This window comes from Branchiostoma belcheri, unplaced genomic scaffold, assembly GCF_001625305.1.
Source record: "Branchiostoma belcheri isolate BF01 breed outbred unplaced genomic scaffold, Haploidv18h27 scaffold109, whole genome shotgun sequence".
Classification (NCBI taxonomy): Eukaryota; Metazoa; Chordata; class Leptocardii; order Amphioxiformes; family Branchiostomatidae; genus Branchiostoma; species Branchiostoma belcheri.
Genome location: NW_017802480.1, coordinates 405,231 through 420,754, shown reverse-complemented (window position 1 = coordinate 420,754; position 15,524 = coordinate 405,231). Strand labels below are relative to the sequence as shown.

Sequence of the window (15,524 nt, the reverse complement as noted above, 5' to 3'; positions counted from 1 at the left end):
ATTTGAGGCTATGATTTATATTGAATTATTTAACGCCTTGACCTCCTTAATTTGGAAATCGTTAGTGCTATATATGTGTTTTCAATGCTAAATAATGACACAGTAACTGATCTCATAGTTAATCGTTAAATCATGCTCTGAGATAAGACGTTTGTGACCATAGAACCATGTTTATTCAAAAGAGAGAAAAAGAAGTGTTGCAGCATTACATAACTATGTGCCTCAGTGCTTTATCTATGATGTCAAATGTAATAACATAATCCTTTTCAGCCGCTGATTAATATTCATATTGGTAGAAAATAAATCTTAAACCCTTTAATAACATTATAAACTGTTTAAAAACCATCTAAACGAAAACCTCTCTGGTGTCTTTTTATTACCAGAATTCCACCATGCTATGCTAAATAGTAGCCTATACCCACAACTTTACAAAACCAGGCATCTGACATCACACATAGGATATCTATTGCTTTCAAGAATCTAGGAGACAATAAATATAGGTAAGGATCATTATTGAACGTGATCGATGGCATTGGCCGCCGGAAATAGGTGGCGTATTTGTTACAAAATGTCTTCTGAGAGAGTGAAATCAGTTAAGTCCTTCTTACATACTCTTTACATACTCGTGTCATGTTCTTGACACCTATGTGTGTAAAAATATTGTTGTCAACCGTCAGACTCCCTCCATAGGAACTCGTCATCTGACAAAGGATTGACCTCTCCTATAGCCACTTCTTCTGATTCCTGCCCAGACCTAAGTAAAGTACCAGGCAGGTGGACCTTCTTAGCATTCTTTCTAAAGCTCCGTACAAGGCTGTTAGACCTTTTGACACCGCTGGCCGATCCGGTGGACTTCATTCTCTCCAAGGTTGAGGATTTCTTCACCTCGCCACGTCCTCCACGTCCTTTCTCTGCAACCATGTAGCATCTCGCACAGACTGGCCGCAGGTCGATTTCAAGGAACAAAAACCTACAGAACAATTTGTAAAAGGCATAAGTCACACTATGTCACATTTAGGTAGCTTTTGTTACCTTGGAACGTTTAGACATCTGGCATAATGGCTTGCAAAATATGTCATAATTACTAAATAAATCAAGTACATGTGTAATGGCAAGGTTATGAAGATGCCAGTTTCAATGTAAAAAGATTCCCCCTTTCTGACAAGACATCAATATAAAAATAAAGGTCAATATGAAGAAGTTGATGTAGTTTTTATGTCAAATGAACATATTCACTCACTCAAGGGACAGCTCGTCGTTACAAAAGGCACAAAACAGATGGTCCTCGCACCACGTCTTGGAAAACAAAGATAAACCTATAGAAAAAGAAACATTACAGTTAACGTTGATTTTGGATTAACTATTAATTCTTACTTATAAATTTCACTTTATAGATGATTAACTGATCATCAACGTGCCTTGTTCAGAGACTGGCTCGTTGCAGTGATGACAGAGATCCTCTTTGGGGAGTTTCTGAAACAATCAATGTTATCAATATTGTTATATATATATGCTATGAAAGGCAGACATATTGAAACCCCCTACTATGCATTGCTCTGTCTATTAACACATTTAAACACACAAGCTAGGTTTATGAGTTCTATCTCTTATTTGTGTGTCTTGGGAGTGCATCTTAAAGCAACGAAGTTATTATTTACCACAGTGTCATAGAGAGGGCGTCTTCTCTCCCTAATCTTCTCGTAGCCCGGTCCAGGGTCATCATCGTCCATCGGATCGTCTGACCGTAGCTTCCAGACGTCCTCCTCCGTCGGTCTCTCCGGCGTCAGGGCGGAGTCGTACGAGCGACACATCTTCTTCAGCTCGCTCACGAGACGGAGGATCTCGTGGTGTTCCTCGTCTATCGTCATTATGCCAGGGGTCGGGCGGAAGTTTAGGAAGTGATCCATGGCTCTTTGGTGAACCGACTTTTCTGTTTGGGCTTTCTTCCTACGCATGAAACAATGAACAATTGTTGAATGTTACAAATGATATTGCAATCTTTGACAATGTGTACATATGCAACTACACCCTACACCTAGTGCAATATATTAAACACAGTCGATACCTTATTTTACCTCCCCCTTCATTGGCTTTGGTTTACCAATTCATCTTGTTACTAATGGTTTCCTATTATGTAGCGTACATGTATACATGTGTCTAGTAGTATGTTTAGTAATTTGTAATGTGTTTAAGTAGTAATGTGTTTAAGTAGTATGTTTATCTGTCGAGAATTGTGCGATACAGTATGCTCCCCCCTCCCCCCCATAAGCAACAGTTGATCATTATCGATTTGATACCAGTATCTGGTAATGATGTTGGATCCTAATTATCTCACTACGATATAAACATAATTAATGAATATATGACGCATATTTTACAAAGCATGTGCAGTCAAATACCCATAGAAATGTAGATACTAAACGGCCTTCAGGTAGATACATAGCAGACATATTGCTTACTTGGGTCTACTTTGGTCCTCGCTGGCAGCCTTCCTGAGCTTGTTGATCAGGACGCAGATTTCTTGGTGTTCGTCAAGAATGTGACCGGTCTGTAACGATATAAGATATATTTCATTTGCGATATCTATAAAACATCTTTCACACTAAAACACATAGCCAAGGTGGGGGAGGGGGGCGCCTGGCAATAACCTTGCATGGTGATAGTACCCTCCAAACTAACAAGTACACATAAATATACTTTTTGTTATTAGGTAACGTTTAAAGATCTTAGACTTTATGCATGACTTCCTTTTCATATAGGTGTCTATTATTCACCATACATGTTCAAACCAAGGTTATCGAAGTATGTACCTTACCTGTAATGACGAAAAGTCGACAATGTAAGACAAGATCGTTATCTGTTCTATTTGACCTTTACTGCCAATGCCATTGCCCTTGTCTGAACAATAAGGTTGTTGTACACGGGTCAATGAAGTGTAATACCTTTAACGGTAATGCTTATGTCGCACATATTCCAGATGTGAGTCTACTATCAACGAATACAGGGGTCGAATGCGAGAGACCTTTAAAGGATCAATCAAAATTTGACATATCTTTTGCATTTCTTTTAGATCATTAGACAAATAATCCGCCATTTTGGGTTAAAGGTTATTGTTGTTTACAATCTGTTTTCAAGGGTCATGAGGTTTACAATGTTCGCAAGGTTTTCATACCTATACAATCTTCTTAAGAACTTTCATACTATTCTTTCATTTACAGCATATGAAATACCACCGCAGCCAATTAGTGAAACCGTATGTGACACTTGTCGTATTTAAGACCATAGATTCACACACAAAACAGGGAAAAGTAATGATAAACTTTTGTTATCACATATAACCTATACCTCATTACCCACATAATCGTCAGCCTCCATTGCAGTCACGTTTTGGCATCAACTGTACGCAGATATCTTTACACACTGTTGGTTACGGCGAGGTACAGACAAAATGGCGGCCTTACTGTTGTGTGTACACAAGACCTCGTTACCCCCACTCTCACTGGTTACAGGTGGTTGAGAAACCGTCAATTAAAATCACAGAGAGAAGGGGGGCATTTAGACAATGCAATTACTTCAAATATTGGAACAATCACTCATACAACTGCATTGTCGTTCATAATTTCAATAATTTTTTTGAAGAGCTTTTGAAATGTGAAGGCTCCACCTTGGTTTAAGAGTTTTAAAAAGTTGTTGTTATGTACTAAGATTTCGCATTGTCTAACCTAAACATATGCATAAAAGCCTCTACACTATATTTCAGCCCTTATTTTCAGTAACAATTCTAGGTTGTTTCTGTAATTCAATAATGTATGTTTAAAACAGACAATCTCAACTATGCATCCTGTTCTACGTTTTTTTGGTTATCTTCACAAGAAATCAGATAATAACTCTTCTATATACACAACCCAACGCTGGCCCCCTGCCGACAATACGTGTGAGTGATGTGACCCGTGAACATTCTTTCCGAAGCTCCGCCCCCCTAGCTAGTACTCTTCCATCAATCCGTCAAATCTGACATGCGATGAGTCCTGAAAGCAGCATTGTTTAGAATGGAATGCCATCTATTCAGCTGAGATTGAAGACGCTCTTTGTTAGATAGCAGGGTTATCCTCATGTCAAGCATGTAAAATGCTGCCCTTAAGGCGGTGGATTCCTGCCCCCTTTTGAGATAAAAATCTCTGATAAGCTTTTATGTAAAATAGTTATAAGGAACGTAAGAATCTAGTCGTTGCCTAAGTCGACGTCGTATATGCTATCGATAAATATTAGTCCATACCTTGAGTTAGGATATCTAGCAGGATATAAGGATGTACAAGGTTGCGCTTGGTGACAAGATTCAAGTGCAATTGTACTTTAACCTCATATGTTATAGATCTTCAATTCGTTGTCTTGAGTGCAGCGCCACCTGCCTACTGGTGCTGACATTCCATCATTCTTCTTTTTACTGGTACTTCATCTTAGTGTCTTCACGATGCGTCGGAAGGTACACGTTACTTTTATGAAGCACCATAAACAAACGTTAATTATAATGCATTTTCGTGGATAAATACCAACTACGGATCCATTCTGTGTGTCTTGATAACGATATGCCTTAACTTAACCATCGTATCAGTGATAACAACACACCCAACATTCTCCGTGTAAAAATGTTTAATGGTACAGCCAAGCACATATATGTTGACGACAGTCAACAACATGCCTATGGCAATGGGCATCATATAATATTACCTGTTACTGAAACAAGGTTCTTCCTTTAGAAAATAATATTATGAATACTTAAATAAGCATTTCCACAATACCTGTTAAATTGCACTGTATTGTGTTTTTAAATGATAATACAGAATCCTGGTACATAGCAAAGATATACAGGATATTACCTTACCTGTAATAACAAAACTGTAATTGCACTTCATTTGACCATGCTTACATTTACATCAATGTTAGTTACCAATTACCAAATAAATCATTCAGCTTATACAATGTAATACATTACTCTACAACTATTTTCCCTCTATTAAAGCATAAAATAGAAGCCATCATGTATCTCCTACTCTAAATGTTATTTTGCTACTATTACTTTCTTGAACCTGACTAAGTCCTATAGGATACCAGCCTGTACATTGACTGCCTTGAATGATGAACTTTGTAATGTCTAGGCACTTTCTTATGTACCTATCATATCCATAAACAATCAAAGGATTACCACGGGTGAATATCTGCCACATTGACAGTATGATTATACACATCTAACGTCTATTGGGGATCTTTGCTACATGGTGAGTACATGTCTCATCTCTTCTTGCCACCAAATCCACAGATGAGTGGCATGAACGAGTTGGTGATGGTTGGCTTCTTTGGTCTGCCTGTAACCTCATCAGGTAGGCAGAGGTAGCAGCGCTTGCACACCGGCCTCATGTCGAACTCAAAGAACTTCGTCCTGTTTGAAAATGACAAAGAAGATATTACTCTAGTACGCTGCTATCAACCTATGCGATAGATATCTTATGGATACCTTAGCTTTACCGGGTATGCATGTTAACGCAAGCAAATAGCATTCCAATATTTATACATGCTTAAAGAAAAATACGTTTGATATTACACTGAGGATAAGGACAGATATATAACTGTTATTGTTATTATAGTACTCACTTTAACGTAAATCTGATGTCGCAGAAGGGACATGTGAAGCAGTCCTCACACCATACTTTGTTGAACACTTTCACGGCTGAAAAGGCAAGAATTTTCAATATAATCAGTTTTCATAATGTGGTGATTTTGTTAAGCTACTAATGATGCAAAGGCATAGTAGGGTCCTATCTTGTGCAAAGATAACATGATTCAAATGGCACCTACCATCCCCTGTGATTGGAACGTTGCAGTGATAGCATCTGTCAGCAACCAGCTGCAAAATACACGAAACTACATGTAAGTCAGTCTTTTATCTTTAAATAAAAGGCAGAATAGATTTAGTGCAGGTCCATGATTCCATGACTTTCCAATAGTCATAACGTCATATTATACGTTTAATTATTTTTCATTCCACGTTTCCAAAGATCTACATTTTCTTCAATAAGCAAATAATGCAGGGCATCTCGTACCTCGTCGTAATGCTTCTCGCAGTAGGGGACTCCCTCGAACTCGAAGTAAGGTTGGCCCACAAGTTCAAATGGCAGTGCACACTTTCCACATACAAAATGCTGAAAAAAATAATAAATAAAAGGTTACCTTCAAACATTATTGGCAAAATGCATACATGTTCCTGATACAAATTACTTTGCGTTGTATTACGTTGAGGTTTTAACAATAGGAATCTTACTGACATTAATATGTATTTAATTTTACCTCTCGATGCCATCTCTTGCCTGCTCCTTCCACAAAGCTCTCGGTCAGAATGCGCCTGAAATAGATTGTTATACGTCACTACTAGATCACGACTGAAACAGTATTATGTTAAAACTGAAATAGTATTATGTTTAACATACCGAGATGACAACAAACGGTAATGATTCTAATAGTCTCCTACCTGCAAGAGTGGCACTTGTGAGGCTTGTGATTGTGCTCACTTCGCCTCCAGAAGTCGAATGGAGACGAATGCCTGTGTAGAACACATACATGACATGATATGAATAATATTACAGGGGATATGATAATAGTTTAAAACGAGAACCAAAACATTAGTTTTGTTTGAATAACATCAACCTGTTACATTTGAATTGAGCCAATCATACATTTTATGAATCCTTTTATGTCATGACCACTGGTGATATGTTTTGCATGATAACTTACCGCTTCTTTGGAGAGTCATACATGAATGCATCTGAAACAAAGATAGGAGGTCTCATTAATTTCTTGTCGACATCTTTTAAAGCTAATTGTCGGCGACATTCATACATGCAAGACTAATGTGTGATCATAGCGAATGATGTTTTAAAACGTATAAACCTGCACCGAATGTCATGGGCACAGTCAAGCCTTGTTGTCATAAAATACAGCATGAAAAATAATATGAGGCTGAGCTAACCTGGATCCTCAGCTCCTATTGGGGACGGCCGTGAGCCTTTCCTAGAAAAACAAAAGAAAAAAAGCTCTTTATGAGACTCTATAGATCTTGCATGAGACCAAATCTTACTGTGACCAAATCTTACTGTGTGCTCGTGCAGTACAACCGTATTTTAGAACTTTTATGTAAGTGGCAAGTAAGAATTTGCATAGAAGATGCTCCAGCTATGTCTCTTTTGCGTATTCATAATAATGAAAAGAAATGAAACATATCTATTGGCCTTACCTCCTTCGTCTCCATAGATTAGATTCACTTATTTGGAGGTCGAATTCCTTTGCCTGCTTCTTTCGCTGGGGCGATCGTTGAGGAGAACGCTGAGATTTGCTTAAGACAAACATACAGACATAAGATACATGAAAATTTGCACAAATAGAACAAAAAGCGTACTACTCGATACATTTGAATATTTTGTATATATACAGGAGGTAAAAACGTCTTGAAACTTCTAGTTCTTTTAGGTACCTTCGTTGCACTGGAACAGTCAACTTGTTCTTCCTCTTCTTCAATAAGGATCGTGGGTCGAAGGAGGCTGCCCTGTCCCTGGTTATCCTGCGAGACATAACAAGTCAGTTACGCTTTGAACATTAATTCAGTAACTCAATAGTAGACAAATTGCGTGTGCGTTTAAATTGTATACCACAGATAGTTAAACATTAGACGGTAGTTAAACCCAGGATATAGTGATATAATCATACGCCTTGCTTTTACTCTGTTAAAACCACTATATTTACCTGTTTATTCATACTAAATAAGAAGATAATGCCATGTCATTACATATACTTGAATTCATTACTTGTCCGTCTCTAAGTGTGAGTCACCAACAGGTTGAAGTTGGACACCAAAACGCAAAGAAGAAGTAAAATTTTTCAATCTACCAACACTTGATATGTGATCTACAATACATGTACGTCCAATTGCAAATTATTATTGTTCAAATTTTAACGATCCTACCACGGTTCCTGTCCCGGAGACGACGTCGATGACGTCAGGCGTTGTAGATCCTTACAGGAGTCCTCAAGAGCTTTCAGAGACCTGTTCAGGTCCTCCCTGGAAGTGGTGATGTCATCTTCCTGCTGCCGCCGTTTCTTGTAGTACTGAGGCATGGAGCTGGACTTGCTGGTGTCGGCGGATGTGGGGTGCTGGTTGGTCCGGGGAAGGCTGGTGTGCCTGTTAGGGACGAAGTCGGATACGGGCCTGTCGATCCTGGATCTAACGACAGGACATTAAGGAGACATGTCTTTACGAATTCTTATTGAAATGCCCTTTAGCTTGATGGCTAGTCTAACAGGAATGACTTGGTAAAGGACTATAATTATGATTGACTTGGTAAAGGATCACACATAATGGCACAGAAACTAATTCATGGCATGAAATAACGTTATATACAATGTGATCATAGAGTTAACGTTGTATAAACATATAGTGAATGGCTTTTAACTGTCTTAAAGAAAAACGCATCCAACACTGATCCTGTAAAACACACAACTAGCAATGGACAACCTCATTTTCTATGTGCTTGCACAAATGTGTGGCCCAATGTTTACTAAAACAGAGATTGTCGCTGCGTTATTCACCTTATGATGTGGGTAAGCCCTTAGCTAGATTAGTTTAACTGCCCAAGTATCCAGTGTGCTACTATAGACCAAAACACCATGATACAGGGTATCTGTGAAAGTATCAGTAACAATTCAATACATACGCATAACTTGATGCCGCCCTTTGGTTTGCCACCATAGACCGTGTTTTCTCCTTGACTGTCGCGGCGCGGAGTGCGTACAGCAGCCGTGAGATCTCCTTGTGTTCCTCGTCCATGGTCAGAACTCTCCCGTTAGTCGGTGTGATGCAGTCCTCTTCATCTGACCCTGTGGATGTGACACTGATACTTGGGGAAGTGTAAGGAGCATTGCCGATGGTTGCCTCTGGTGTGAGCACGTGGTAGACCTTTTTCTTCTGCTGTTGTTGTTGGTGGGATCTGTATCTTCGTTCCGACATCTTCTGCTTCTTTAGTTGTTCAGCCAGATGATTAACGTCTTGATGTTCATCAACCATATCAACGATCTGAAGTATTATACAAATGTCTCGAGTTAATATAGGAAGTCTAGAGATCACTGTGAATAGACTGCTATCTATAGTATATTACTGGATATACAGGATGTGCGTTTTTTCCTTGAAAAGCGGAAGGGCATATCATGAACTACAGGACGTCGATTGTTCTTTTTTCAATTAAACCTTAATCTTTAAAGATTTATCTTTTGACAGGATGTTGACCGTGCAATTCTAAAAAGACGTGCTCCAATGTTCTCATTATCACGGTGTCCTATGCCTAATAAGGTTATGTTCATTGGCTTGTTCTCCGAAACGAAATAAACCCAGTCTGTACAGTAGCTTCGAGTGTTATGCCCATGCGCCCAACTTAATTTACACAACAAAAGTACAGCGACTTTCGTAAATTCATGTAGATATATAGACAAATACAACAAAATATACAAGACAATATATGAATCAACTCATACTACTTGTTCTAAGGTCTAAACATTCTTTGATATATTTACCTATTTGTAAGGGTTATTACCTTCTAGAATGAAATTTAATTTGTCTATAGCATTAAATGTAACAAATTCTGTTGAGCAAGCGGAGAGAAGGTTGAACAGCTTTGAGCGTTTATCGAGATATAGTGGACAAATTTGTTACCTTAAATGTAAGCTATATTACCCATATTCCTTGTGTTATTCTTAGCATGGAATATCTATTTTAATCTAACCACTACCTCGTGTAACATGTTTAAACCGTTGGCTTGAAACAGTACATACATGTGTAGTCTATGAAGAGGACACACTCCTGACTTCTTTCCATTTACACACTTACAGAGAGGTCGGGGGTCATTTGGCGGTCGCCATTTTTATACAGAAAACCGGTGGTGCAGGTACAGACTGCCAAAAGGTGTTTACATAGCCTTCTGCCCCAAATCACTGATGCGGTGATAACATACACGATTCTGTATCTTTGTCATTGTTTCAGTGTAGTAAAAGAGAAAAGAATGGTACTGTAAAAGTAAATTTCGTATCCTCTCGCAAAGGAGGCAGATGTTTTCTGTAGAATCTGTTTTTGATGCTGTGCCAATTGACACAGATCAGAATGTGATCTGACAAGGATGTGGCATGAAACACTCCCACCCTCGGGCAGGGCTCAGTGTAAGCTGGACGCGTGCCACATTGTACCAGTTCGTACTACCGTGCCCCAACCTTTGTCCTCCCTTTCAAAATATCGTTAATCAAATCAGCGAAAGCCAATAATCGATATCTATAAACGATTGTTCAATTAAGAGTGTTGTCGTAGAGAATGTTTATCATCCTAACCCCCCTCCCCAACTCCCTACAAAGTACAGACATGTCCAATCTTGTCCAGGTGTCAGGATAACTGTGGGTTAACCCAAAACCACAACAAAGGTGGCTTCTTCCTGCCGAGCCCTGGCACTTTCCCAGCCAAAAAACTGATTAAGCTTCCCAGAAACCGTGTGACAGAGTTACCAACGGATATGCGTGATAACGATCTCTCGGTTACTAGAAGTTGGCAGGTGCTGTGTCATGTACAACACCACATATCATCTTATGATAATTCTAACGATGCGTTTTCTATTGTATTCTGTATTTGCCATGTTTTAGACTTTATAACATCTGCTGCGGCGCCTATACAATATTGACTGTTTCAACTTTAAGCAGGGAAATTACCGTTACCTTCAACTTCTCCCATTAGTGAGTTTTTTTTTCTAACAGACTTTGCCGGAAAAGATCTAGACGTTAACAACGATTCCTCACACAAACTGGTGAAGGCTGTATATATCTATATCCAAGCAGACACCACCTACCTTGCTATTTAGACAAAAAATAGCATCTTTGAAAATGAAGGTAACCAATAAATCAAGATATATATATACTGTTAAGAAGGCCCCACCTACAGCACACCTACACACATGTGTGACGTATTTTACTTTTACGATGTAGGTGCGAGTTCACATACGCACACTGGCGTACGTTTGTGGTGACACGAAATGTTTCTTAATTATATGGGGAAAATTCATATGTACAGACGTCAATCTACACGTCTCGACATATGGGTCATTAGATGTGGATGTGGATCACATTTTAATTATATATTGCTCATTTTGTGTTTCAGATTGTTATAAATGACGTTATCTATCTACATGATAATTCCTATGGCACTAGAATTTTGTACAATTTATGGGCTAAAGAGGTAACCCGCCAGAAAAAAAAACAGTAACACAATAGCGATCAGCAACAAGTTGTAGAACTACAAATCACAAGTATCATGAACAATTGTAGTAACAAGTATAATCCAATTAACCCCGTCGGTCAAGTGAATGACTGGTAATTACTACCTTTGATAATCTCCTACCCCAAAGCGGTACAACTACATCAGACTTTTGAGAAGGGAGGGGGGTAGATTGATTTTTACCTCACGAAATCTCCCCTTACAGTATATTATTCAGCCACTATAGATCGCGTACATTGTGCAGCATATGGGTACACTGTTACAATGATAATGGACAAGACATTTATACTCAATCGCGATGTATGCATATACTGGGAAAGGTTCCCAAATTCTTACCTCCATGTTACGGAACAGTGTATAATGTACACTCCACTGGTTAGCTTAAGTATCATGACTTAAAAGCTTTATCCACACCAACGGCGATATCACAAAGAAATGGCTGTAAACGTACCTTCAAGTCTATTAGCCTTGAGGAAACGCGTGGTCCTTACACTAGAATCCAGCACGATATGTGGCCCATTCCCTACCTGCTGACTTTTTGTCACCGGTTGTTTTCTGTATATACAAATGAGTCAGGCAGCCTGTTGCACAACTTCCGGTGACCTACCGCTTAAACATATATAGGTGTCAATGGAAAGCACCTTCCTATTATACGAGGAAGTAATGACTATGAGTTAGTGTTGTAATGTTTACACCTGAAACAAGTCAGTAATACTCACCCACACACTTAAACCGCCCGCTGGGATCTGTACAGCTTGACTGAAGTTTGAACAATGCGCAGGTAGACCGTGAACACTTGCGAGCTCACCCTTGTCTGCCGTCGTGACCACAGTGTGTACTCGGCACTTGTTACCACTTCCGGTCGCAGTCGGACATATCGTTCGCACGCCCAGGAAGTGTTCTCACTAGTCATCGTCAATACCTGTCAATCATAAAACACTGACCTCATGGAAAATTTAAAACGTTTTTATGTTTTTTCTCTGTCATTTCCGGTATTGGGTAATAGCTACCAATCTTTTAAGGTAGAATATGTCGTTAAGGTTTGTACTAGGCGATCTCGTTTTCCATTTGACAACCCATTACATGTTTTAAACAAGCACGTATATGTACTTGAACCACGGTTCACGATTTTCCATGACAAGTACTAGTACTCTATTTAATAGATATGTAAATTTGACCTTTTACAGCCCCACACCTTGCCCACCTGCCTGATTTAAGAGTTAATTGTAGGGCGTTCTTGATTAATAGGTAGTACATACATACCTGTGGTTAGCAACACCTGCTAGAAAATTGGACCAGAAGAAAAGGCTCCGGAAAAGAGTAAATGAAGCATGATTCCTTGTCAGTATCTCATTATTGATTTCTTAATATATAGCTCTTTACACTTTTACCTTAAACAGGAGAAATGTACTTTAAACAGGAGAAATGTACTATATACTTATAGTTAAAATGTACAATATACTTATAGTTCAAGTGCCTTAGATATTAAACAATGTATTAAACGTGCCTTAGATATTTAAAAAATATTAAAAGTGCCTTAGATATCAAAAAATATTTTTAAAATATCTAAATTAATTCATAGCTTTCATAGCTTTTCTGTATCTAAAGTAACCAGACTATCAGCAACTGGAAAACGTACACTTATGATATACTTAGCGCTTGGTTTTATTCAGTATTTAGGGGTAATGCAGGCTATTGTAACATTCACAAGAACCGGTTGGTGCTGTGTTACATCATACTGTGTTTACTTTCATACGTGTAAACATTCGGGTCAAAGGTCGAATCGTTTAAACGAAGCTAAGTGTTAGATAAACGATAATTGACGGTTTCTTTTGTGAATTTTTCAAGTAAACGTAGCTCGTAGCTCTATGATCAATCCAAGTATTGCTGACAGTACCTTTGCTGTAGGTTGTATCAACATGCGCTGGTTTCCTTTGTGACGTGTCATACTCCTTTTCTTTGATCTTTACATTATACACATTGTTCTGTACGTACATTATGTATCTTTGGCAACGTTAAATGATTTTGTGTTTAGTAATGGATGTTGATATAGTAATAATGGTCATGATTGCCATTCAGGGATGGTTATTTGACCAGTAGAACACGTAGGGTGCGGCATAGTGCGTAGGTCACGTTGGTTCAACAGATTAACAAACACGTTAGGTAAAGAAACCTGGCATCTGAAATATTTGAATAATGGGGGTGCCGCGGAAAGGTTGAAGTGATATTTTTGGCCAGGAGCCAGACACAGTATCTGCTGCCAGAGACGCGAACTGTTGGTATAAGCTGCGCCTCCTTGCGGTTTCTTCCCAGATGTTTGTGCTTGTGCGAGACCTTTGTCGAGAAATACGCCAGTCAAAGCAGGCTTATACCATTTTAAGATTGTAGGGGTAGTATTTGTTAACATACGGTATAAGAATTAGAAGACGAATGCTGTCCCTCTCTTTCCACTGTCTTCTAGCTCCCAAACCGAAGTTAGGTACCTATTCACACATGGTAGAGCCGTTTTTACGTACCTTTCCAAGGACACAGTGTTTGGCCTGGAATCGAACCCGTGACATCTCCATCCCGTGTCTGTTTGTTAGCCTAACCGCTAGGTCATTGACACTATTTTCTGCAGAAAGACAACAGGCAAAGGACAAGTATTTCCACGAGATTATCTGATTCAACAGGTTTATTTCAGTTTTACGTCCAGTAGATAGGATACCGACCATACAGTATGTAGCTATTAAAACAGGTGTAACTGATTCTTACTATACCATAATGCAATTTTAGATTCTATTGATAGCTCTCTTATATGAAGAATCTAACTAACTAACTATGAAGAATCTCTATACTTGAAACCTAATTGTCGTGTGATATTTGTGTACTTCCTCATGTAACTTGTGGCTTATATCTATACATTAACCTGGAATCCAGACTTGTCAGGGCTAGCACAGGTCCCCTAGGAAGTTTTGCAACAGTCTCTTGAGAAAGGTGAATTGAATTCATACAACCAAAATTCATGCATTGAATTCATGCTGGTTCATGCACCCGGATGGAATTTAGTTGCCCATGTAGCGATACAAGTTTACCGTGAGCCTTGGAAGAGACTGGTGACCAGGTTACTTCAATCTACATCATCCATCTGTTATACTGCAGTGACATGTGTGACATCTTTACAATCTCCGTGAAATACAAGATAAAATATCATTTGTCGTTGGGTAAACACGAACAAAATCATGTATCTTAATAGTCCTAAATAAACAACTTTCGGGCTTCATTTTTTTTAGATTAAAACAATAAGTTGGGATTTTGAAATAGTAATACATAGTTTACCGTTTTAAGAGAACCATGTATATTGAGGATCCAACAATAGTTACTTTTAGATAGTACACCCATGTGATTTATTTCTCAATGAAAATATGCCTTCCAAGAAAAAATTGTTGCACGAAATGATGTTCAACTATTCTCTTACCATGTTGAATTGTAACGGCACTGTTTATTTTTTTTCTATTTCAAAAAGATAAAATAATCGCTGATTTTCACTTTTATTTCAATTTAGCTGCCTACCAAAAACATCATGATCTGTTGGTCACAGAAAAAATGGTATAATTGGTACATGTATCTTTTATTTGCAAATTCTAAAAGCAGCCCTCGTCTACAATGTAAGAGTTGTACATTGGTAGTTTCTTTAACAACCTTAGATATATTATCTTTCACCATGACTTGTTAATAGTACATTGAAACCGAGACATTTTCTTAACATTGAATTTATAATAAAATATCAATAACTTCTTATTTTGTGAAAGAAAACATTCGTCTGTGTGTCATGGTTCTATGATTATTGTTTCAGAATACATACTTAAATAAATTATTAGGCAATATGACATAAACCACAGTGCACACCCTGCAATTCGCTATATATTTCAAATGCTGCAAATCCGAAACTAGACATAAGTCATTCATCTATTCATCATTAGGTATTTATGGCAGTTAGTTTAAGCAGATTTCTCAATATATAAGAATCCATTTTGGAGCACTTTGTGCAAAAACGCTCCAAGTTCATCAAATAAAGGTACAGATCAAGAACTCGTCATTAACAGCATACTAGATGCACCATTTATGTTCCTTGCTAGAACGATTAGACTACATAAACTATGCCTTATTGCCCTGTACTTACCTAGTACAACAT

At 38.3% G+C, this 15,524-nt stretch overlaps 2 protein-coding genes across 3 annotated transcripts; both read right to left on the bottom strand.

Moving 5' to 3' along the window:
* Positions 1–597: 597 nt before the first annotated feature.
* LOC109481200 lies at positions 598–3,477 on the bottom strand. The gene is made up of 6 exons (XM_019783732.1): positions 3,358–3,477; positions 2,460–2,548; positions 1,659–1,947; positions 1,419–1,473; positions 1,241–1,316; positions 598–970 (listed from the first exon to the last, which is right to left on the bottom strand). The coding sequence occupies exons 1-6, from the start codon at positions 3,373–3,375 to the stop codon at positions 667–669; spliced, it is 831 nt and encodes a 276-aa protein (XP_019639291.1). The 5' UTR covers positions 3,376–3,477; the 3' UTR covers positions 598–666.
* Positions 3,478–4,957: 1,480 nt separating this feature from the next.
* LOC109481588 (paxillin-B-like) lies at positions 4,958–11,917 on the bottom strand. 2 transcript variants are annotated; one of them, XM_019784186.1, is made up of 13 exons: positions 11,802–11,917; positions 8,760–9,118; positions 8,015–8,269; positions 7,523–7,609; positions 7,286–7,384; positions 7,022–7,062; positions 6,787–6,817; positions 6,524–6,595; positions 6,343–6,397; positions 6,099–6,197; positions 5,854–5,902; positions 5,650–5,725; positions 4,958–5,437 (listed from the first exon to the last, which is right to left on the bottom strand). In XM_019784186.1, exons 2-13 carry the CDS (start codon positions 9,107–9,109, stop codon positions 5,290–5,292), a joined length of 1,362 nt encoding a protein of 453 aa, XP_019639745.1. In that variant the 5' UTR covers positions 9,110–9,118; positions 11,802–11,917; the 3' UTR covers positions 4,958–5,289. The 2 variants fall into 2 exon arrangements, with proteins under 2 accessions (XP_019639745.1, XP_019639738.1); XM_019784179.1 differs by lacking the exon at positions 11,802–11,917 and adding an exon at positions 11,687–11,768.
* Positions 11,918–15,524: the final 3,607 nt, after the last annotated feature.